General features: G+C 38.9%; 1 protein-coding gene across 1 annotated transcript in view; it reads right to left on the minus strand.

The window, feature by feature from the left end:
* Positions 1-21,172, minus strand: part of NXPE2 (neurexophilin and PC-esterase domain family member 2) — a 68,392-nt gene extending 47,220 nt beyond the window's left edge. The window contains 4 exon segments of the mRNA XM_044919792.1: positions 6,556-6,565; positions 17,367-17,465; positions 18,646-18,669; positions 21,123-21,172. Coding sequence (XP_044775727.1) covers positions 6,556-6,565; positions 17,367-17,465; positions 18,646-18,669; positions 21,123-21,172 — 183 coding nt within the window.
* Positions 21,173-24,665: the final 3,493 nt, after the last annotated feature.

Raw genomic sequence — 24,665 nt, forward strand, 5'->3', positions numbered from 1 at the left:
TTTAACTGTATAAGGACCTGCCAAACTCTTTGCAGACAGGGTATAGTTTTTGGCATTCTCACTAGCAGTGAAAGTTTCAGTAGTTCCACGTTCTCACAAGAAGTTGATATTGCAGGATTTTCTTTAGTTTGGGGGGTTTTTTTGTTTTTTGGGGGAGTTTGGTGGTTTTTTGTTTTGTTTTATTTTGGGGTTTTTTGGCCATTCTAATAGGGATAGCCCATCAGAGTTTTATTTGGTGTTTCCTTAATGGTAAATAATATTGATTATCTTTTTTATTCCTTTATTTTCCATCCATATATCCTCTTTGGCAAAGGATGTATTCAAATTTTTTGCCCAATTTTTTATTGTTTGCATTCTTACTGTTGAATTTTGAGAGTTCCTTATATATTAGTTACAAGTGATTGGTTAAATGGGTGATTGGCAAATATTTTCTCCTAGTCTGTAGTTTGTCTTTTCATTTTCTCAACACTCTTTCACAAAGGAAAATGTGTTAACCTTCATGAAGTTCAAGTTAATATTTTTTTTTAATTTATGGATTATGCTTTCAGTATCCTATCTAAGAACTCTGACTAAGCACAGGTCATTAAGATATTCTGTTTGTTTCTGTTTTTTTTTTTTTTTTTTAAAGAAAATTCTGTTGGTTTTAAATTTTACATGTAGCTCTATGATCCATTTAAGTTAATTTTTATATAAGGTATAAGGCTTAGATTGATATTCACTTTCTTACTGTATGGATGGCAGATTGTTCTAACCATTTCTTGTAAAACTATCATTTTTCCATTGAATCTCCCTTCTGCATTTGCAGAAATATCAATTAGCCATATTTATATGGTTACATTTCTGAACTTTCTATTCTCTTCTTCTCATATTTGTGTTTATCCTTCCATTAATTCTATACTGCACTATTGTAGTAAGCCTTGAAATTTTGTATGACCTCCGATTTGCTTCTTTTTAAAAGTTATTTTATGTTTTCTAGTTCCTTTACTTTTCTATGTAAATTTTGGAATCCGTTTATCTAGATCAGCAAAGCTTCCTGTGGGGATTTGTTTCAAATTGTTTTAAGTCTATAGATTAGTTAGGAGACAATTAAAATATTAACTATATGGAAGTCTTCCAATCCATAAATATGATTTGTCTCTTCATTTATGTAAATCTATAATTTTAATCAGCATTTTATAGTTTTCAGACTATATTTTATCTAGTTTTTTAGAATTTTATCTCAGGATTTTATTTTTTAACCTCTTGTAGATGGTATTATTTATTTTACCTTCATTTCTAAATTTTCTTTGATAAAAATACTATATATGGAAATGCAACTGAATTTTGTGTGTTGACCTTCTATATACTATAATCGATAAAATTTCATATTCTCAGTGTATTTGGTAGGTTCCTTTGGATTCTCTACATAGATAATCCTGTCCTCTGCAAATAGGATGGGTTTTATCTCATGTCTGACCTACATGTGCTTGATTTCTTTTTCTTTCTCCATGCAATGGCTAGCCCTTCTGGTATGATGTTGAATAGGAGTGGTAAAAGTAGACATCTTTGCCTTATTATGAAAAAGCACTCAATTTTTAACCACTGACTGTGATGTTTGCTGTATATTTGCTGAGCATGTTGTTTAATGGATTAAGAAAGTTCTGAGTTTTGGGGTGCCTATGTGGCTCAGTTGGTTAAGTATCTGCCTTCAGCTCCAGTCATGATCCTAGGTCCTGAGACTGAGCCCCGTGCTGGGCTCCCGGCTCGGTGGGGACCCTGCTTCTCCCTCTCCCTCTGCCTCTGCCCCTGCTCATTCTCTCTCTCTCTCTCAAATAAATAAATAAAATCTTTTAAAAAAAGAAAGTTCTGGGTTTTTAGAAATTGAAATATAGTTGACATACAATATTATATTAATTTCTGGTATACAACATAGTGATTCAACAATTATATACATTTCAAAATGCTTCCCACGATAAGTATAGTTACCATCTGTAACAATATAAAGTTATTAAAATATAATTGAGGATAGTCCCTATGCTGTACTTTTCATCCTCGTGACTTATTTTATAACTGGGAGTTTGTGCCTCTTAATCTCCTTCTCCTATTTAGCCTGTTTCCTTGCCACCACACCTCACAGGCAACCATCACTTTGTTTATGAGTCTGTTTGGTTTTTGTTTGTTCCTTTGTTGTGTTTTTTAGATTCCAAATATAAGTGAAATCATATGGTATTTGTCTTTTTCTGATTTATTTTACATAGCATAATATCTCTAGGTCCATCCATGTTGTTGCAAATGACAAGATTTCATTCCTTTGATGCATGAATAATATTCCATCCTAAATATATATACCACCTCTTTATCCATCAGCCAAAAAATACTTGGGCAGCTTCCATATCTTGGCTATTGTAAATAATGTTATCCATTTGGTCACACTATGTCCTTTGATTGGAGCATTTAGGCCATTTATGTTTAAAGCAATTGATAGGTATATACATATTGCCATTTTCTTGTTTTATAACCATTTTTGTAGTTCTTCTCTGTCCTTTCTTCTCTTTCCCTATTCTCCTGTGGTCTGATAGCTTTCTTTAGTGTTATGCTTGGATTCCTTTTTCTTTATTTTTGGGGTGTCTATTATAGGAGTTTGATTTATGGTTACCTTTAGGTTCATATATAAAATATCTTATGCATCTATCAGTCTATATTAAATAGATGGTCTCATAAGTTTGAACTCATTCTAAAAGCACTAAACTTTTCTCCCTGCCTCCATGTTTTATGTATATGATGTCAAAATTTATATTCTTTTATGAATCTCTTGACTGATGTTTGTAAATATAATTGTTTTTACTGCTTTGTGCTTTTATTTCCATACTGGTTTTACAACTGATTAATCTACTACTTTTATTATATGTTTGCATTTACCTGTGAGTTTTTTTCATAATTTTCTTAGTCCTGATTATGGTCTTTTCTTTCCACTCAAAGAATTCCCTTTAATGTTTCTTGTAAGTTTGGTTTAGTGATGAATCCTTTAACTTTGTCTGGAAATTCTTTCTCTCTTCTATTCTGAATGATGATCTTTCTGGGTGGAGTATTCTTGGTTGCAGATTTTTTTTCCTTTCAGTGCTTTAAATACACTGTGTCACTTTCTTCTGTCCTGTAAAGTTTCTGTTGCAAAATCAGCTAATAACCTTATGGGATTTCCCTTATATGTAACTGTTATACCTCGTTGCTTTTAAAATTCTCTCTTTATTACTACTTTTTGCCATTTCAATTATTTTTTTTATTTTGGTGTCAGCCTCCTTGGGTTTTGTTTGGGGTTGTCTGTGCTTCTGGATCTGGATGTCTGTTTCCTTCCCCAGATTAGGGAAGGTTTCAGCTATTTCCTTAAATACATTCTCTGCCCTCTTCTCTCTTTTCCTTCTGAGATTCCTATAGTAAGGATGTTATGATGCTTATGTTCTGTGTTCCCTTAACCTATTCTCATTTTTTATTCATTTTTCTTTTTTGCTGTTCAGATTGGTTGCTTTCTATTACTGTCTTCCAGATTGCTGATCCATTCTTACCTGCTGAGGTCCTGCTGATGCTTGTTTGCCATGTTGAGAACAGTGTCATTTCAATGACTAAAAATGACTACTATTCTGCAGTGCATGTAGATATGTTTAAGAACACTTATAATAAAGATGATACTTCCATCTTCCATGCTATTTTGAGAACAGTATTACATCATTTAATGGAAGTTTTGCAAAATCTGCAATGCATGTGGAAAAGTGTTTAAGAATGTCTGCAATAGAGAAGCATAGGTAGAGATGTGTTTAAGTATATATGTAGTAAAGATGATTCTAAGAATGCTACTTGCCTACTATGTTAAGAGCAGTATTATTTCAGTAAATGGTTGTATCAACCAGACTATATTGCGTGAAGAGAACTAATAAAATATACTTGTACATATATAAAGAAAAGAGAGGTCCTGTGGTGCCCCATAACACAAGCCCCCTGTTCAGCAGAACCAGGCACTTGAAGAGCATCTCCTATGTGAGTAGGATGCACACTACTGTTACAGCTGAGCTGGTTTGTCTTCAGTCCAGTTAGCATCAATGGCCCACTTGCCTTTTGTGGATGCACTGGGCAGTGTTTGGTCCCTGTGCTATTAAGAGTCCTGTCTCGGGCTTCCATGGACTTACAGTTGGGTGGTGTCTACAGTCAGACAAGATCCTGCTCTCAGCCTGTCTTCCAAGGCAGCAGTCACACTGAATTGCAGGGTACTTTCCCTATTCTGCCCCTTGAGAAGCTTTCTTTGGTGGGCAGGGGTGGCAGTCAAACTGATGCCTACTCTAAGTCCATCTGCTGGGGCTGCAGTCACCCCAACCTGCAGGGTGTTCTTCCTACATTGTCCCCAGTGAGGCTTTTATCAGTGGGCAGGGCCAGTGGTCAGACTAGATGCCTACTCCTAGTCCCTCTGGCATGGCTGCAATTGCACTGATTGACAGAGCACTCTCTCTGTGCTGCCAGGTATGAGATTCAGCTGCTGGGTCTATGGGCACATTAATGTGTGTGGTTATATTCCCCTCTCCCCAGGTCAGGAGTCACTTTAGAGTGCTGCTGGTCCCTGCTGGAACTGTTTGCAAGGTGTGTAGGAGAAGGAACTCTTTGTAGGGGATGCCTGCAGAGTGGGGCAGGTTGGATGGAGTGGATCTGCAAGAGAACATGAAAATGGAGCCCATGGTGCTAGTAAAATAGGAGGAACGTATTTGCTCTGATTCTTGCTACGTTGGCTTGGGGGATGGGAGAGGAGAGAAATAGCACCCACCAACACTTTTGTTCTTGAAGAAGTCTCCTAAAGATCTCTGCCACCCCACCCCAGAACCTGTTCTGATATTAGTAAATAAATCTTCTATACCCCCAGTGCTTTTCAAACTGCTGTTTCTATGCTGCGTCTCAGCCAGGTTATTTATTATCCTGGCTCTTTAAGGGTGGGGACTCCATTTCTTATCACCTTTTCCCAGAGTTAAGCCTACTGAGTTTTAAAGTATGCAGGGGATGCCTAGGTGGCTCAGTTGTTAAGTATCTGCCTTTGGCTCAGGTCATGATCCCAGGGTCCTGGGATTGAGCCCCACATCGGGCTCCCTGCTCAGCGGGGAGTCTGCTTCTCCCTCTCCCACTCCCCCTGCTTGTGTTCCCTCTTTCGCTCTCTCTGTCAAATAAATAAATCTTCAAAAAAATAAAGTATGTAGAATTAAGCCCTACTGATAGTAATTCCCAAAGCTAAGTCCCACTGGTTTTCAAAGTGAAAATGTCATGGGGACTCATCTTCCCAGTGTAGGTATCCCATGTCTGGAGTACCTGTTGTGGGGTCTGATCTTCTCCTCCACACTTGTGGTATCCCTCCCATTTGTGGTTAGTCCAGCAGGGGGTTTGGTTTTCAACCAGGGTTTGGTCTCCCCACCTCCTACCTTTTTGGATATGGCCTCCTCTCTACAGTTAACTGTGAAAATTTTGTTCTGCTGGTCTTTTGGTTCATTTTCAGCATTAGTTGCACTAATGTGGCTGTTATCTTGGTGTGTCCATGTGATGAAGTGAGCTCCGGATCCTCCTATTCTGCCATCTTCCCAAACTTCTTCCCTTATATTTAAAGTCCGTGATTTCCGGGGGGGTAGACGAACCATGAGAGATGATGGACTCTGAAAAACAAGCAGGGTTCTGGAGGGGAGGGGGGTGGAAGGATGGGTTGGCCTGGTGGTGGGTATTGAGGAGGGCACGTTCTGCATGGAGCACTGGGTGTTATGCACAAACAATGAATCATGGAACACTTCATCTAAAACTAACGATGTAATGTATGGGGATTAACATAAGAATAAAAAAAATAAATTAAAGTCCATGATTTCTTCAGTAATATCCCTTCTTTCATTCCTGATATTGGTTATTTATGTCTTTTTATTTCCTTTTAAGTTAGGCTCACATTTTATCAATTTTATTGATCATTTTAAAGAACTAGTTTTAGTTCTATTGATTTTTCTCTACTGTGTTTCTCTTTCCTATTTTAATAATTTCTACTGTACTATTTATTTCCTTCTTGCTTTCTCTAGATTTTTAAGATGGAATATTAGGTTTTGAACTGATACCTTTTTTCTTTTCTAGAATAACCACTTAATGTTATAAATTTTACTCTAAGCACTGCTTTACCTCTGTAAATTAAGTTATATTGCCATTTTTGTTCAGTTCAAAGTGTTTTCTAATATCCCTTGAGACTGTTGCTCTGATCCATAGAAGTGTGATATTTAATTTCCAAATGCTTGGAGATTTACCAGTTATTCTGTTATGTATTTCCAGATTAATTTCATCATGGTCAAAGAGCTTACTTTGTATGATTTCAATTATTTTAAAATTTAAGGTTTGTCTTATGACTCAAAATATGTTTTATCTTGGTGAATGTTTCATGTGCATTGAAAAGAACTGTATATTCTGTTGTTGAGTGAACTATTTTTAAATGTCAATCAGGTCAAGTTAATTGATTATATTCTTTAGTTCTTTTATATTTTTGCTTACTATTAGTTTCCTTGGGCTGCCATAACAAATTACCACAAATTTGGTGGCTTAAAACAACATTATTCTCTCACAGTTATGGAGGCCAACAGTCTCAAATCAAGGAGTCAACAGTTGATTCCTCTGGAGGCTCTAAGGGAGAATCTATTCAATGCTTCTCTAACTTCTAGTGGCTGCTAGCAATCCTTGGTATTCTTGACTTGTATAGATGTATCATTTTAATCTTTGCCATTATCTTCACATCATCATCCCCTCTGTATGTTGTCTCCCCTTCTCTTAAAAGGGCACTTGTCATTAATTTAGTGTCCACCCTAGGGGTGCCTGGGTGGCTCAGTTGGTTAAGCATCTGCCTCTGGCTCAGGTCATGATCTCAGTGTCCTGGGATTGAGCCCTGTATTGGGCTCCCTGTTCAGTGGGGAGTCTGCTTCTCCCTCTCCCTCTGCCCCTCCCCACTACTCATGCTCTCTCTCACATGCGTTTCCTATCTCTCAAATAAATAAATCTTTAAAAAATAAAACATAACAAAAAACTTAGGGCCCACCCTAATCCAGGATGATCTCCTCTTGAGATCCTTAATTACATCTGCAAAGAGTATTTTACTAACTAGCTTACATTCAGTGGTTTTAGGTAGACCTATATTTTTTGGAGGATACCAGTCAACCTACTACAGTACTAAGAGCATTGTAGAAGTCACTGGCTATTACCAATTTTGGATTTGTCCTTTCATTTTTCATTCATATGTGCTTTTGATATATTTTGAAGCTCTCATGTCAGCTGTACACAAATTCATAGTTAAGAATTTAGGGTGAATTGACCCTTTTATCATTGTATAATGATCCTATTCACTTCTGGTGACTTTTCTTTTTCTAAAATCTACATCTGATATTTATAAATCCATACTAGCATTAGTTTGGTTAATACTTGCATGGTATATCTTCACATCATCATCCCCTCACAACCAGCATACTGACATTGATATATATAGTCAAGACACAGAACATTTCCACCACCACAAATCTCCTTCACATTCCCTTTCTTACCACTCTTACTTTCCTCCCACTCCATTCCTTCTTAACCCCTTTAGCCCCTGCCAACCATTTATCTGTTCTCCATTCCTATGATTTTGTCATTTCAAAAATATTATGTAATGGAACCACACAACATATGAGTCATAAAGATGAGCAAGAACAAAGAATTTTTGTGCCAAATCCTTAAAGTTAGACATATAAAGAGGAAAGTCTCTTTAAAATAGTAGTAGCAGGGCTAGAGTCAGCAGTCAACGCTCAATTTCACTCTTAGTTCATTGCCTCAATCTTTTAATAACATTTTTCAAATAAATGTTAGAGATAAATATATATGTAATGAATAATGGACATATATAATGAATATATAAACATATATTTATATATATAAACAATACATATAATGAATATATAACCATATATATGTATATAAGCATATATATGTGTGTGTGTATATACATATATATATATATATACTTCAAATACATGTTTCATATTATTGACCCTAATATGTAGGGTCTTTCTCAGAAGACTCTAAGCTTTTTTGTTCACCATGATCCATCTGACCAAATATCACCTATTACTACATAATTCTCCTCCTCTCTGACTTTCTAAGCCTTCTACTCATTGACTGAAGATTTTGAAGAATCTAGCTTATAGTCTTTTTCATTATTAAAATCTCTGACATCCTCCAGGTAGACCTCAATGTCCATGGAGACCACTCCTTTGAGACCTAGATCTCTTTGCTCCTTAACCTTCTCAGCTTTAGAGATACATAAGAGTAGTCAAATGGCAATCCAACTTCCTGTTACCCTGCCCAGCTTAAATGTAGCCACACCTTTTCTTTCCTACTGCCTAGATGTTTCTGTTAGTTTCTTTTCATAAGAATTTAACTATAGTCAAGTATCTCTCATATGGGGAAAAAAAAATATTTTTGAGCCTCCTATTTCCTTTAACTGCTACCCTAACTTCTACTTATTCCCCAACCCCACCCAATTAAGCTTCTCATGCGTTCTCTTCAATCCCTGTGCTCACTCTCTCCTACCACTCACTTCTTTAACCAGTGCTTTTTTGGTCCCTTCAGGCAACGTCATTAGCAACTTTTTCTTCTCACTCTATAGCTCACCCAAGGAACTGTCACAGACTCCAGTGACTTGAACTGCCATTTATATTCTGAGTCTTCCTAAATCAATTTTTTTTAAAGATTTTATTTATTTATTTATTTGAGAGAGAGAGAGAGCACATGAGAGGGGGGGAGGGTCAGAGGGAGAAGCAGACTCCCTGCTGAGCAGGGAGCCCGATGCGGGACTCGACCCCGGGACTCCAGGACCATGACCTGAGCCAAAGGCAGTTGCTCAACCAACTGAGCCACCCAGGCGCCCTAAATCAATTTTTTAAAACCAGGTCTTTCTTGGCTTCAACAGTCTATTGAAGCAACATCTCCATTTGGATAACCTAAAAACACCTCAAACGTAGACTGTTCATATCTAAATTTATCTTTTTCTTCCAAAACCATTTATCCTACTGTTCTATACTTCAATGAATGGCATGCATCAGCAATGCATCTGTACATCCCTGAAATAATTCCTGCTTATAACTCCACCTCTTTATCACCACAGTTAATCACTATTTCTGTCAATTCTAGCTCAAACTGACTTTTCTCCATCCTCATTGTTAGTACCTTATTTTAAATCACCATTACTTCCTACCTAGATCACTGGACAGCCTTATGTTATCTGACATTTATTAAGCACCTACTATGTGCCAGACACTGTTCTAGACACTTGAGATATACCAACAAATAAATACAGATAACAATCCTTGCTCTTATGCAGGTCACCTTTTAGTAGGTGAAGATGGATGACAGTCAATGAACATAATAAATACAGAAATTATGCAATATTTTAGAAAGTGAAAAGTATTCTTGCAAAGAAAGCAAATGGAGTAAGGGAAATGGTAAGACATGAGAGTGGGGCTGTTTCTAGTGTTAAATAAAGAAGATGACATTTGAACAAAAACTTGAAGAAGAGAGTTAGCTATGTGAAAACCTGGAGGAAGAGAAGCCAGAGGAAACAGCTGTTGTAAGAATGTCTTGGGCCAGCTTAAGTGGGTTTCTGATTCCTTTAATTAACTGGACCTGAAACACTGTGCCAAGGAGTTTGGACCCTACCATGCTACATGAAGAGCCACTGAAGGTGGTTAGGGTAACATATCCAAATTTTCATTTTAGAAATATCATCTCAGAGTCTTGAACACAAAGATGACATCCTATATTTCTGTATCCTTAATACCTAGTCCAGCGCCAGACACACAATCTATATTCAACAAATGTTTTTGAATGAATGATGAAAGAAGGCTTAGACTGGAGGCAGGGAAATTAATTAGTAGACTATTTCAACACCAGGGATGAGAAATGACAAAGGACTGAACTAAATCAAGACAATAGAGATGGAGAAAAAAAGGATCGATTTGAGAAATATTTAGGAGGTAAAATTTATGAGGCTTAGTGGCAGATTGTTTGTGGAGAGAGTTTTGGTTGTGTTGACTAATGAGCTGTGGCAACATGGGAGAAATGGGAGAAAGAGCAGGGAATTTGTTTTCATTTGATTTTGTTTGTGCCAAGAAGGGTGGTAAGAGAGAGATGATAAATTCAGTGTGCATTTCTTTGGTTACAACTCTAGTGGAAGTCTGAAGTGAAGATAACTGATGAGCAGCACATACTCGAGCGGGGCACAGAAGAGTTTTCAGCTCTTAGGCTACATCAGAGATTCTCAAACTTTAGCAGGCATAATAGCAGGGGAGCTTGTTAATACTTTGTAATCTTAAACTCAAGCCCAGAGATTACTTTTCAGTAGTTCAGGAGCAGGGCCCAGGAATCTGCATTTTGCACAATGCACAGACATAGGTATTGTTCTGGTTCATAGAATGTCCAGAACTCACTTTAAGAAACACTAATACTAGTAGTGGATAATGGGACCTGAGCATGTGAGTTAAAAAGTGTAAGTGTGAAAGAGAAGAAGATTGGAGGGAAAAATCTAGAGAGCACAGTTATTTATTATAGAGAGAACTCACTCTGGTCTGAGAGCTCTATTATTAACCTGTTCACATCTTTGTCTCAATGTCCTAGACTTATGGTCCTTTTTCTTTTCTTTTTTAAAGTAATCTCTATACCCAACATGGGACTTGCGTTTAAAACCCTGAGATCAGGAATTGCATGCTCTACCAGCTGAGCCAACCAGACACCCTTTACTGTCCTTTTTGTTTAGACCTGGAAGTTTGTATTAGAAAACGTCAGAGATACCCCTTTAAAAGAAGTTGTGTTCAAATTTAGAAGTGTCTTGAATGGCTAAACTAAGGAGTTTGATCTCACTGGTGCTGTCATCTGTGAAAGCAACTGGTGAAAGATTTTGGACTGGGAGAAAAAGATGATGAAAGCAGAAATTTTGAAAGATCAATTTTGTACTACACAGCTGGGAGAAAGAGAAAGTGTAAGCAAGATCAGTTAAGAGAGACTGCAGAAAGGGAAAATTTTAAAAAATCAACTGGCTAAACTATGCAAAACAAATAAGAGCCCTATGAAGAAGGTAGAGGGTGAAACAGATTTCAATGGATTGGAGTCTCAGAGGCCAATGTCAGAAAGAATTTTTTTTTTTTAATTATGTTATGTTAGTCACCATACAATACATCATTAGTTTATGATGTAGTGATCCACGATCCATTGTTTTTGTATAACACCCAGTGGTCCACGCAATACGTGCCCTCCTTAATACCCATCACCGGGCTAACCCATCCCCCCCACCACCCTCCCCTCTAAAACCCTGTTTCTCAGAGTCCATAGTCTCTCATGGTTCATCTCTCCCTCTGATTTCCCTCCCGTCATCTTTCCCTTCCTTCTCCTAATGGCCTCCATGCTATTCCTTATGTTCCACAAATAAGTGAAACCATATGATAATTGACTTTCTCTGCTTGACTTATTTCACTTAGCATAATCTCCTCCAGTCCCATCCACGTTGATGTAAAAGTTGGGTATTCATTCTTTCTGATGGCTGAGTAATATTCCATTGTATATATAGACTACATCTTCTTTATCCATTTATCTGTTGAAGGGCATCTCGGCTCTTTCCACAGTTTGGCTATTGCAAACATTGCTGCTATGAACATTGGGGAGCATATGGCCCTTCTTTTCACTACATCTGTTTCTTTGGGATAAATACCCAGGAGTGCAATTGCTGGGTCATAGGGTAGCTCTATTTTTAAATTTTTGAAGAACTTGCATTCCGACCAACAGTGTAAGAGGGTTCCCCTTTCTCCACAACCTCTCCAACATTTGTGGTTTCTTTCCCTGTCCATTTTGGCCATTCTAACTGGTGTAAGGTGCTATCTCAATGTGGTTTTGATTTGAATTTCTTGATGGCTAATGATGATGAACATTTTTTCATGTGTCTGTTAGCCATTTGTATGTCCTCTTCAGAGAAGTGTCTTTTCATATCTTCTGCCCACTTTTTGACTTGATTATTTGTTTTTTGGGTGTTGAGTTTGAGAAGTTCTTTATAGATCTTGGATACCAGCCCTTTATCTGTAGTGTCATTTGCAAATATCTTCTCCCATTCTGTGGGTTGCCTCTTTGTTTTGTTGACTGTTTCCTTTGCTGTGCAGAAGCTTTTTATCTTGATGAAGTCCCAAAAGTTCATTTTTGCTTTTGTTTCACTAGCTTTTGGAGATGTATCTTGAAAGAAGTTGCTGTGGGCGATGTCAAAGAGGTTACTGCCTATGTTCTTCTCTAGGATTTTGATGGATTCCTGTCTCACATTGAGGTCTTTGATCCACTTTGAGTTTATCTTTGTGAATGGCGTTAGAGAATGGTTGAGTTTCATTCTTCTGCATGTGGCTGTCCAATTTTCCCAGCACCATTTATTGAAGAGACTGTCTTTTTTCCATTGCATGTTTTTTCCTGCTTTGTCAGAGATTATTTGACCATAGAGTTGAGTGTCCATATCTGGGTTCTCTATTCTGTTCCATTGGTCTATATGTCTGTTTTTGTGCCAGTACCATGCTGTCTTGGTGATCACAGCTTTGTAATATAGCTTGAAATCGGGCAACGTGATGCCCCCAGCTTTGTTTTTCTTTCTCAACATTTCCTTGGCAATTCGGGGTCTCTTCTGATTCCATACAAATTTTAGGATTGTTTGTTCCAGCACTTTGAAAAATGTCATTGGAATTTTGATTGGGATGGCATTGAAGGTATAGATTGCCCCGGGTAGCATAGACATTTTAACAATGTTTATTCTTCCGATCGATGAGCATGGAATGTTTTTCCATCTTTTTGTGTCTTCTTCAATTTCTTTCATGAGTGTTCTGTAGTTCCTAGAGTATAGATCCTTTACCTCTTTGGTTAGGTTTATTCTGAGGTATCTGATGGTTTTTGGTGCTATTGTAATTGGAATCATTTCTCTAATTTCTCTTTCTACAGATGCATTGTTAGTGTATAAGAAAGCAACTGATTTCGTGCACTGATTTTGTATCCTGCCACATTACTGAATTGCTGTATGAGTTCTAGTAATTTGGGGGTGGAGTCTTTTGGGTTTTCCACATAAAGTATCATGTCGTCTGCGAAAAGAGAGAGTTTGACTTCTTCTTTGCCAATCTGAATACCTTTTATTTCTTTTTGTTGTCTGATTGCTGTTGCTAGGACTTCTAGTACTATGTTGAACAATAGTGGCGAGAGTGGGCATCCTTGATGTGTTCCTGACCTTAAGGGAAAGGCTCTCAGCTTTTCCCCATTGAGGATGATATTTGCTGTGGGTTTTTCATAGATGGATTTTATGAACTTGAGGAATGTTCCCTCTATCCCTATACTCTGGAGAGTTTTAATCAGGAAAGGATGTTGTATTTTGTCAAATGCTTTTTCTGCATCAATTGAGAGGACCATATGGTTCTTCTCCCTCCTCTTATTAATGTGTTCTATCACATTGATTGATTTGCAAATGTTGAACCATCCTTGCATCCTGGGGATAAATCCCACTTGGTCGTGGTGGATGATCCTTTTAATGTATTGCTGGATCCTAGTAGCTAGGATTTTGTTGAGGATTTTGGAATCCATATTCATCAGAGATATCGGTCTGAAATTCTCCTTTTTGATGGGGTCTTTGCCTGGTTTGGGGATTAAGGTAATGCTGGCCTCATAGAATGAGTTTGGAAGTTTTCCTTCTGTTTCTATTTTTTGAAACAGCTTCAGTAGAATAGGTATTATGTCGTCTTTGAATGTTTGGTAGAATTCCCCAGGGAATCCATCAGGCCCTGGATTCTTGTTTTTTGGGAGGTGTTTGATCACTGCTTCACTCTCATTACTGGTTATTGGCCTATTCAGGTTGTCAATTTCTTCCTGTTTCAGTCTTGGCAGCTTATAGGTTTCCAGGAAGGCCTCCATTTCATCCAGATTGCTCAGTTTATTGGCATATAGTTGTTGATAATAATTTCTAATAATTGTTTCTATTTCCTTGGTGTTAGTCGTGATCTCTCCCCTTTCATTCATAATTTTATTAATTTGGGTCCTTTCTCTTTTCTTTTGGATATGTCTGGCCAGTGGTTTATCGATCTTATTAATTCTTTCAAGAACCAACTTCTAGTTTCGTTGATCTGATCTACTATGTTTCTGGTTTCTAATTCATTGATCTCTGCTCTAATTTTAATTATTTCTCTTCTAATGCATGGCTTAGGCATCGTTTGTTGCTTTTTCTCTAGTTCTTTAAGGTGTAGAGTTAGTTTGTGAATTCAGGATTTTTCTATTTTTTTGAGTGAGGCTTGGATGGCTATGTGTTTCCCCTTAGGACTGCCTTTGCAGTATCCCATAGGTTTTGGACAGATGTGTTTTCATTCTCATTGATTTCCATGAATTGCTTAAGTTCTTCTTTGATTTCCTGGTTGACCCAAACATTCTTGAGCAGAGTGGTCTCTAGCTTCCAAGTGTTTGAATTTCTGCCAAATTTTTTCTTGTGATTGAGTTCCAGTTTTAAAGCATTGTGGTCTGATAATATACAGGGAATAATCTCAATCTTTTGGTATTGGTTGAGACTTGATTTGTGACCCAGTATGTGGTCTATTCTGGAGAAAGTTCCATGTGCGCTCGAGAAGAATGAGTATTCTGTTGTTTTAGGGTGGAATGTTCTGTATATATCTTTGAGGTCCATCTGATCCAGTGTGTCATTCAAAGCTCTTGTTTCCTTGTTGATTTTTTGCTTAGATGATCTGTCCGTTGCTGAGAGTGGAGTATTGAGGTCTCCTACAATTAAAGTATTGTTATCAATATGACTCTTTATTTTGGTTAACAGTTGGCTTATGTAGATGGCTGCTCCCATGTTGGGGGCATAGATATTTACAATTGTTAGATCTTCTTGTTGGATAGACCCTTTAAGAATGATATAGTGTCCTTCTGTGTCTCTAATTGCAGACTTTAGTTTAAAATCTAATTTGTCTGATATAAGAATTGCTACCCCAGCTTTCTTTTGAGGTCCACTGGCATGGAAGATGGATCTCCATCCCTTCACTTTCAGTCTGGATGTATCTTTAGGTTCAAAATGAGTCTCTTGTAGGCAGCATATGGATGGGTCCTGTCTTTTTATCCAATCTGCAATCCTGTGCCGTTTTATGGGAGCATTTAGGCCATTCACGTTGAGAGTGATTATTGAAAGATATGAATTAATTGTCATGTTGCCTGTGAAGACATTGTTTTTACAGATTGTCCCTGTAAATTTCCGTTGTATATCATTCTTGGGGTTTTTCTCCTTTTATAGAACCCCCCCCCTTGATATTTCTTGCAGGGCTGGCTTAGTGATCACATATTCTTTCAGTTTCTGCTGGTTGTGGAAGCTCTGCATCTCTCCATCCATTCTAAATGACAGACTTGCCAGATAAAGTATTCTTGGCTGCATGTTCTTCTCATTTAGTACCCTGAATATGTCTTGCCAGGCCTTTCTGGCTTGTCAGGTCTCTGTGGATAGGTCTGACATTATTCTGATGTTCCTCCCTCTGTACGTAAGGAATCTCTTCCCCTTAACTGCCTTAAGATGGTTTCCTTGGTTCTAAGATTTGCGAGTTTTACTAATACATGCTGGGTGTTGGCCTGTTTTCCTTGATCTTGGGAGGGGTCCTCTCTGCCTCTAGGATGTGAATGTTTGTTTCATTCCCCAGATTAGGGAAGTTCTCAGCTACGATTTGCTCAAATACATCTTCTAGTCCTCTCTCTCTCTCCACTCCCTCCGGGATTCCAATTATTCTGACATTGGAACACCTCATGGTGTCACTTATTTCTCTGATTCTATTTTCATGGATTCTGAGTTATTTTTCCCTGGCCTCCTCTTTTCCCTTTTACCTATTATATTGTCTCCCAGGTTGCTTATTCATTCTTCTGCCTCACTTACCCTAGCTGTTAGAATATCTAGATTGGATTGGATCTCATTGATAGCATTTTTAAGTTCTGCCAATTCAGCTTTCATTTCTGCCTTTAGAGACTCTATGTTGCCATTAATTGATTTCTCCATTCTAGCTATTGTCTTCACAGTTGCTAGCCTGAATTCCATCTCCGACATCTTGATTATATCTGCATCCATTTGTAAATCTGCAGCATAAGTCATGATCTCTGAGTCTTTTCTATTTTGGGGGCTCCTCCTCCTAGTCATTCTGTTGATGGGTGTTTGAGGGAATGTATAGAGTCCAAATTATTGACCAGAACCCAAGTAAGATGCACCTGTTTTCTTGGGACCTTAGGGTTGCTGGCCTCTTGTTTTCCCAGCCTGTCTTCTGTGGGAGGGGCCTGCCGCGCTGTTACTCGGGCAACCCTGTTTGGGCGGAGTTGCCCTGCCCCCCTGTGGCAGGGGATGGGCTCAGCGGGAATCAGTTTCTGGGGCTTTTGTTCTCTGGTGGCTTTCCCTGGTGGCTTTCCACGTCTCTTCCACAAGTCAGAGCAGAAGAGACCGTTTCCAACCCTCTGTCTCAGAGCAGAGAGATCGCAGTCTGTTCTTCAGTGAGCTCTCCAGGCCACACTGTCTCCGTTTCTGTCCGTGCTGCTATAAACTGCAGTGTCCTGGGCTGTGCGCCCCTCTGCAGTGCTCCCAGTCCTGCCTCCGGGTCGGGGCTCGTCTCTGCCCTTTGTACTTCTAAAACCGCCAGCCGCTCCCAGTTCACCTGCATGACCCTGCCCCTCCGGGATCCCGCCCCGGGGGCTGCCCTAGGGTCCTTTCCCCGCCACTACTGGTCTGCAAGTCTGTGCCCGTCCGCAGCGCGTGAGGCTGTCACTCACCGGCGGTGTAGGATCCCCACGGCCAGGCACCCTCCTGCTGCCGTTTATCCTCCGATATCTGCCCGCGGAATCATGGCTCCCCGCTTCGTACCTCTGAACCAACTGCCTGCGATATTCTGTTTGTAGAGATCCAGATCTTCTTACATCTCAGGCTGGTTTCGTGGATGCTCAGAGTGGTCTGGTAGATATCCAGCTCCATTCCGGGGACCAGTTGGCATAGGGTCCCCTACTCCTCCGCCTTCTTTCCTCTCCCTCCAGAAAGAATTTTTAGGCAAGATGGTTAGTAGTGCCAAATACTACCAAGTTGGCAGCCACTGAAAAATCACATATATATTGTCAAAGGGACTAATGCTAAAGAGAGATACTTGTTTACATCAGTTTCTAAGATGACATGTTTTTAAATTTTAGCTCCTGCCTTGATAATCAAGGTGAGCTTCCACAGTCACTATGACCATCCTGGAAATTTTGAAAAAGGAAACAATTCCTACCTTTGTGTGTGTGTGGTTTTTTTGTTTGTTTTTTTTTTTTTTTTTTGGTTTTTTGCAGCCAAGTAAATGACCCAGACAACTAAGAAAAATAGTAACATCAGCAGTAATTTACGAGCTATGGCATTTGGAAACAAAATGAGTATCCTATAAGAGGACAGGAGAAATAATCACACATTAACTCAAATAAACATAACACTGCTGGGGCACCTGGGTGGCTCAGTCAGTTAAGCCTCTACCTTCGGCTCAGGTCATGATCTCAGGGACCTAGGATTGAGCCCATCTGGCTCCCTGCTTAGCAAGGGTGGGCGGGGATCTGATTCTCCCTCTCCCTCTGCCTCTCCTCCCTGCTTGTGTTCTCTCTCTCTCAAATAAATAAATCTTAAAAAGAAAGAAAGAAAAACGTGACATTGCTCTGCATACTTTGCTCAGAACTTTCCAGAACAGGGTTATTTATGTTCTATATAGCTGCTATCTCCTGGATTTTGAGAAAGTTCCATTTTATGTTCTACTAGAAATCAGATGCAATGGTCCTTCCTGAAGCCAGGAACCAAACTGGTTGAAGGACTCCTGGCTCCTGACTCTTAGGTTAATTCTTCTGTTTAGAGTTACATCAGAGCTCTGAGCCTTTTTTCTCACCAAGTACTCAGTGGGTATAGCAAAGTTTTAGCAACTGTTTAGCCTAAGAAACACTTTTTTCTGGTCCCCTCCAACGCATCCTAGTGTCTTAAGTTTCTCTGGGTTACACAAACACACGTATTACCTGGTGCTTTCTCTCCCTGATCTTGCCTGCCTCGTCAAGCTTCATTTTAAATCTCCTATTTGGTTTTTAGGCAGCTTGTTTCTACCTCCAGGTTTTTTATCTCCTCATGTTGAAGTAGTTGAGAAACATTGCCATGAGGGACAAAGACATATTCTTTAAAAAAGGCCATTGTTGAATGGCTGAAATTTTAGTTTGTTTTTTAAACCTAGAATCCCAGAGGAATGCAGCTAAATTATGGCAATGTTTCTCAGACTTTTTTGCTTGGGACTCACAGTAAGAAAACCCTATCAAATCTCATTCCAGAGCATATACACAAGCACAAGTCTGGCAAGACAATACTTATCCTAACTGCATGCAATGTACTGTGATATTTTTTAGTTGTTTTATGTTACCCCAGTCCATTCTATTCCATTTTTAAAGTACTTTCCATGCCCAAATAAAATTATTTTACTATTCCCTAAAGGGTTGCAACACACCATTTGAAAAGCACAGACTGACCAGTCTGTGGTTCTCTCTCCTGTCTCTGCCATTAAACCTGAAAATAAAAGTTGGAGGGTACCACACGTATGGATGAGCATCTTCTCTATCCTATTCTCTCAGAGGAGTTACAACCATGCAGAGTTGCTTGGGTTCAAGCAGTCTTTATTTCAGCATTGGAGTTGCCCTATAAGCTTCAGGGATCCAAAGCTGAAATGCCATTTGTGGCCATGGTGTGCCGGCTGGCGTCACAGGCCTCCCTCCCCTCCGTGACCCACACCTGCTCACTCCACAAGAGCCAGAAGAAAGGAGCCAGGAGGGAGTTCTTCAGTCTTAGATTAGAATAGATCCAGTCACAGCCCATTGTCACCTGTGGCTGAGGCCTTACATATTTTTATACCAAATGCATTTCCTTCGCTCATGCCTTTGTTTCGCTGTCATGTGGAATTGGTCACTTCCACAGTAGTGAGAGTAGTATTTGAAAAACTGGGAAGAGGGAAAACAGAAGCCCTTATCTATAGTTCCTGGACAACCGAGACTTGATTTGGCTAGTTTCTCTCAAAATTTGTCGTGATTTCTTGGTAAATTCTTTCCCTTACTCTAAACAACTGCATACATTAAGCACTCCAACAACAACCTAAATCTCAGGCCCTAAGTGAAGAGTCACAGGCCTAAATCCCATTGCAGCTTGCATCTGTAGCGGGATGGGAAGAATCCAAAAGAGCAAACTCTGTGGACATGAGTATCACTGCAACTATAGGTGGTATGTGGTGACAGTCCAGCCACTACTCACTGGCCTATTACCATCATATTACACGGGCCATGCTAAATTTGCTTTGCTTGGCATGCGGATATCTACAGATATAGAAGTGTGGAGAATGGTATAAGAAGACCTAGATGAGGGCGCCTGGGTGGCTCAGTCGGTTAAGCGACTGCCTTCGGCTCAGGTCATGATCCTGGAGTCCCTGGATCGAGTCCCACATCGGGCTCCCTGCTCAGCGGGGAGTCTGCTTCTCCCTCTGACCCTCCCTACTCTCATGTGATCTCTCTCATTCTCTCTCTCTCAAATAAATAAAATCTTTTAAAAAAAAAGATCTAGATGATCTAGTTATAGTGATATCTGGATATTAATATGTATATAGATATGCATGCATGTTTTTCATATACATGATATATGTGTGTACATATCATACTTGTGTGTGTTCATCTGTGCCAATTCCTCCAGGCACATATTCATATAACTATGCATATCAGAACTGTGATCATGGCATGATGGAGATTGGCACAGAGACATGATAGATCATCTCTAAAGGAATTTACTGGCCCGGGGCGGGGGGGGGGGGGTTGGGGGGGAAGAGAGACCTGTGAATAGGTCCTGCCAGACTGTCCTTCCCCACCCCTTAGGAGGCATGTTTCTCTCAATGATAACAGTAGGTCCAAGATTCTTCAACTAAACCCTGGAGTCTTCTCTCCTATGTGGAATAAAATGAAAACATTTGGCTCCATAGATCCTTGATGACAAATGTGTGCTGTGAGCTACTCGCATAATTACCATGACCACATAGATAATTGCATAATAAACAGACAAGTGCTTCGTGCCCCTAAAATATATAATTAACTCACTTTGGTTTTGTAACAGTTGTTGAACTAGTCAGGGCAGACACCACCACCCCCTTATAACAAAGAGCCGGGGACCTAGATGGGGGCCACGAAACTGGTCTGAGCTCATGGTTCAGCAACTGAGGTGAGGCTAGAGCCCCAGACCCCTGACCTGTGTGGGCCTGCAGCCCCCAGGAAGGAGGGTTTGGCTCCACAGTCCTTGAGACCAATATGAGAGGAAATAAACATGATGGAGAGCTGATCTTTGGTTGAAGTAACACAGTCCTGACTTGTGCTGCTCAAAGTTATTTTGCCTGATGGTGGGAAGAGTGAGGCTGCATTTTGGGGGGAAGGGGGTTACGTACTACAAAGCACATTTTCCTATTAATTTTACTCAATGATTGTGTGTGTTGTGGGGGGGGGGTAGTTAAAGCTGTCTAATTTGTAAGTAACTTTAGACATTTTTGTTAATCTAAATTTCAACCATAGGGAAAATGCACTGTTTGCTTGTCTTTTTTAAGATAAAAGACTGCCGAAGAATTTTAATCTCCTAGCGGGATCTTTTATAGCAATATCTATAGGCCCCTGGAGGTTAGGTTTATTCTTCTTTCCTTTTGGAATATGTTTATGGAGCTCTTTGAGCTAAGCTCGGAGAAAGGCTATTGGCAGAAACCATGAGAACGTGTGAGTGTGTTGCCAGCCCCCTCATGGGAGAGGTTGCTCTGACTTCATGAATCTAACTATCCAGTCTGGGGACAGTGGCGGAAGAAAACAAACATTTGTTCTAGGCAGAACATTAAGAACCCATTCCTGATATTTCCATCCATTTGGAAGAACATTAATAATTTTTAAGAGGGCACCCAATCTTCTCTGCTTCTTCCTGTTCATGAGGGCCTGCTTGGTCTAGTGCTGCGTAGGCAGGACAGGTAAGTTGCTCTGATTTGGGGATTCAGTATTAGAAATACCACTGGCCTATAGACATTCCACATTCTCCAATTTCTGCTTTCTTACACATAACGGTGAATTTTGAGAGGCGGTTCTCCATTTGTTTACTCTTTTCTAATTTCTAAACTCATTCTGAACTCCACTGAAAGAAGGTATTTATTAGAACTCCTTTTATTATTTTCGTAAAGATTTTATTTATTTGAGCGACAGCACTAGCAGGGTGTGGGGGCAGGGGGGAGAGAAGCAGAGGGAGAAGCAGCCTCCCTGCTGAGCAGGAAGCCCTACATAGAGCTTGATCCCAGGACCCTGAGATCATGACCTGAGCTGAAGACAGACGCTTAACCAACTGAGCCACTCAGGCAACCCTAGAAACCCTTTTTAAAAAACATGAATTTTGTCAGTACTACATGACATCAACTGCAATTGAACTTTTTGTTCATCTTCTCACTGAACAGTTATAATCTTGGAGAGGTAGGAAGCATTATTCCCATTACATACATGGAAAAAGGGAGACTCAGAAAAGTAAAATAATTTGCTGGTATCTAAGCTAAGGGGAGAGAAGCACCAACTACGTCCCATGGACCAAATCTAGTCCATGGCCTGTTTTGTAATAGTTTTTCTGGGAAGACCACCATGCCCGTTTGCTTACTTATTGCCTATAGCTGCCTTTTTACCTACAACAACAGAGTAGGGAACAGAGTTGAGTTAATTGTGACAGGGGTCCTCTAATCCACAAGCCTAAAATTCTTACTCTCTGGCCTTTGACAGAAAAAGTTACCTGACGACCCCTGGTCTAAACAATCTAATAACTTGTTGGATTAGTAAGAGTAAAAAAGTGAGTGGGCTGCAAGAAGAGGAGGTTGTGTTCACTAAGTGGAGTAGTGAAGTGGCAGAGAAATTATGGCTAATGACAAGTTGTAACATGTGCCCATGGATCTGATTTGGGTAGTGGTATAAAGAGGAAGGCCACTGGATTGAAGACAGATAAGAAACTATGAGGACTTAGATGTGTCATCCTTGAAGATATTAAAAATTCACAGAATGAGAATGGGGAGGAAGGTCGGGAACTCCATACTAAACTCTTTCACAATGTAAGAGAGAGATTGACAGATGGCAAAGGAGGGCAGTGAAGGATATTAGCAGAAGAGAATGATCCTCAGAAACAGGAGGAATTCCACGGAAGAGGGTCGGATAGATGAAACCAAGAATGGTTTTCATTCCATATTCCATAGGTAGTGTCCTCTCACCTCAAGCAGAGTGAATGGATTTTCCCTCAATTTGTTCCCAACATGTCATGCATTCCACTATTAGAGTATATATCCCACAGATACAATTTTTTGTTGTTGTTTTAACAACTTTGTTGAGTTAGAATATACATACCATAAAATTCACCCAGTTTAATTATGCAGTTCACTACTCTTAATGAATGTACCAAGTTATGAAACCATCACAAAAAAATCAATTTTAGAACATTTCCATTGTCCCCAAAAGATCCCTCATGTCCCTCTGCCGTCTTTCTCATTCCGGCTTCCAACCCCAGACAACTGTTAATCTGCTTTCAGTCTCTAGGCCTTTCCCGGATGTTTCGTATAAGTGTAATCATTCAATATATGCCCTTTTATGTCTTTTTCTTTCATTTAGCATAATGTCTTTGAGGTTTTATTCAAATGGCAACATGAATTCTAGTCTTTAATATTGCTGAACTATAATCCACCGCCACACACATAGACCACATATTTCCACCAGTTGATGGACATTGAGGTTGTTTCTCCTTTGGAGGTCCTACTAATACTGTTGCCATGAACATTTATGTACATGTTTTTGTGTAGACCTATGCTTTCTTTTCTCTTGGGTATATACCCTAGGAGTGGAATTTCTGGACATATGGTAACTCAATGTTTAACATTTTGAGGAGCTGCAAGACAGTTTTCCAAAGCAATTGCACCATTTGGTATTTCCACCAGCAACGTATGAGGATCCAATTTCTCCACATCCTCGACAACACTTGCTATTGTCTTTTTCTTTATAGCTAGTCTAGTGGATATGAAATAGTATCCCATTGTGATTTTGATTTGCATTTCCCTAATGACTAATGAACATCTTTTTATGTGCTGATTGGCCTTCTGTACATCCTCTTTGGTGAAATGTCTATTTATCTCTTCTGTCCTATTTTAAATTGGGTTATTTGTCTTTTTATTATTGAGTTGTAAAAGTTCTTTATATAGTCTAGATACAAGTACCTAATTAGATATATGAGGGCAAATATTTTCTCCCATTTTGTGGGTGGTTGTTTCATTTTTTTAAGTGGTGTCCTTTAAAACACAAGTGTTCACTTTCAATGAAGTAGAATTTATTTTTTTCCTTTTGTTTCTTTTGTTTTGGGGGTTATATCTCAGAAGGCTTTGTCTAACCTAAAGTCATAAGTATTTCCTTATACACTTTTAAGAGTTTAGTAGTTTTCCTCTTATATTAGGTCTACAATCTATTTTGAGTGAATTATTGTGTATGCTGTGAGGAAGTAGTCCAACTTCATTCTTTTCCTATAGATACTGGGTTGTCTCAGCACCATTTGTAGAATAGACTATTCAGACTATTATTTTCTATTGAATTGTCTTGGCACCCTTGCCAAAAATCAAGTAATTATGAATGTAAGGGTTTATTTCTGGACTGTGAATTCCATTCCATTCATTCATAAGTCTATCTTCATGCCAAGACCACACAGGCTTAATTACTATTACTTTGTAGAATGTTTCAAATTGGGAAGTGTGAATTCTCTGACCTTATTTTTATTTTTATTTTTTTGCCAAGATTGTTTTGACTATTCTGTGAATGAATGAATTTTAGGACCAACTTGGTACTTTCTGAAAAAAAAAAATCCACTGGGAATTTGATAGATATTGTGTTAAATCTGATGATCCATTTGGGGAAAATTGTCATCCTCACAATATTAAGTTCTCTTATCCATGATTGAGGGAGATCTTTCATTTTTTAAGGTCTTTAATTTCTTGCAACAATGTTTTGTAATATTCAGATTATAAACTTTGTACTTATCCTTAATTTTCAGATTGTTCATTGACAATTTATAGAAATACAATTAATTTTTTTATTGCCATGCGGTTTATTTAGAAATTTGTTCAGACTTTAGATTCTAATTAGTCTAGGTTGTTTAGAAATATAAATTAAAATCTAATATTATTGAAAATAAAATCTGAGGCACATATTTTATAATTATTTTAGTACTTCAGCTTCTTTTTTTAAGTTTTTATTTAAATTCCAGTTAGTTAACATACAGTGTAATATTAGTTTCAGATGTATAGTACAGTGATTCAAAACTTATATGCAACACCCAGTCCTCATCACAAAAGTGTACTCCTTAATCCTCATCACCTATTTCACCCATCCCCACCCCACCTCCCTTCTGGTAACGATCAGTTTGTTCTCTATAGTTAAGAGTTTTTTTTCTTGGTTTGCCTCTCTCTTTTTTCCTCTGATTGTTTTGTTTCTTAAATTCCACATAGGAGTGAAATCATATGGTATTTGTCTTTCTCTGACTGACTTATACT

Source organism: Neomonachus schauinslandi, chromosome 11 (assembly GCF_002201575.2).
Source record: "Neomonachus schauinslandi chromosome 11, ASM220157v2, whole genome shotgun sequence".
Taxonomy (NCBI): Eukaryota; Metazoa; Chordata; class Mammalia; order Carnivora; family Phocidae; genus Neomonachus; species Neomonachus schauinslandi.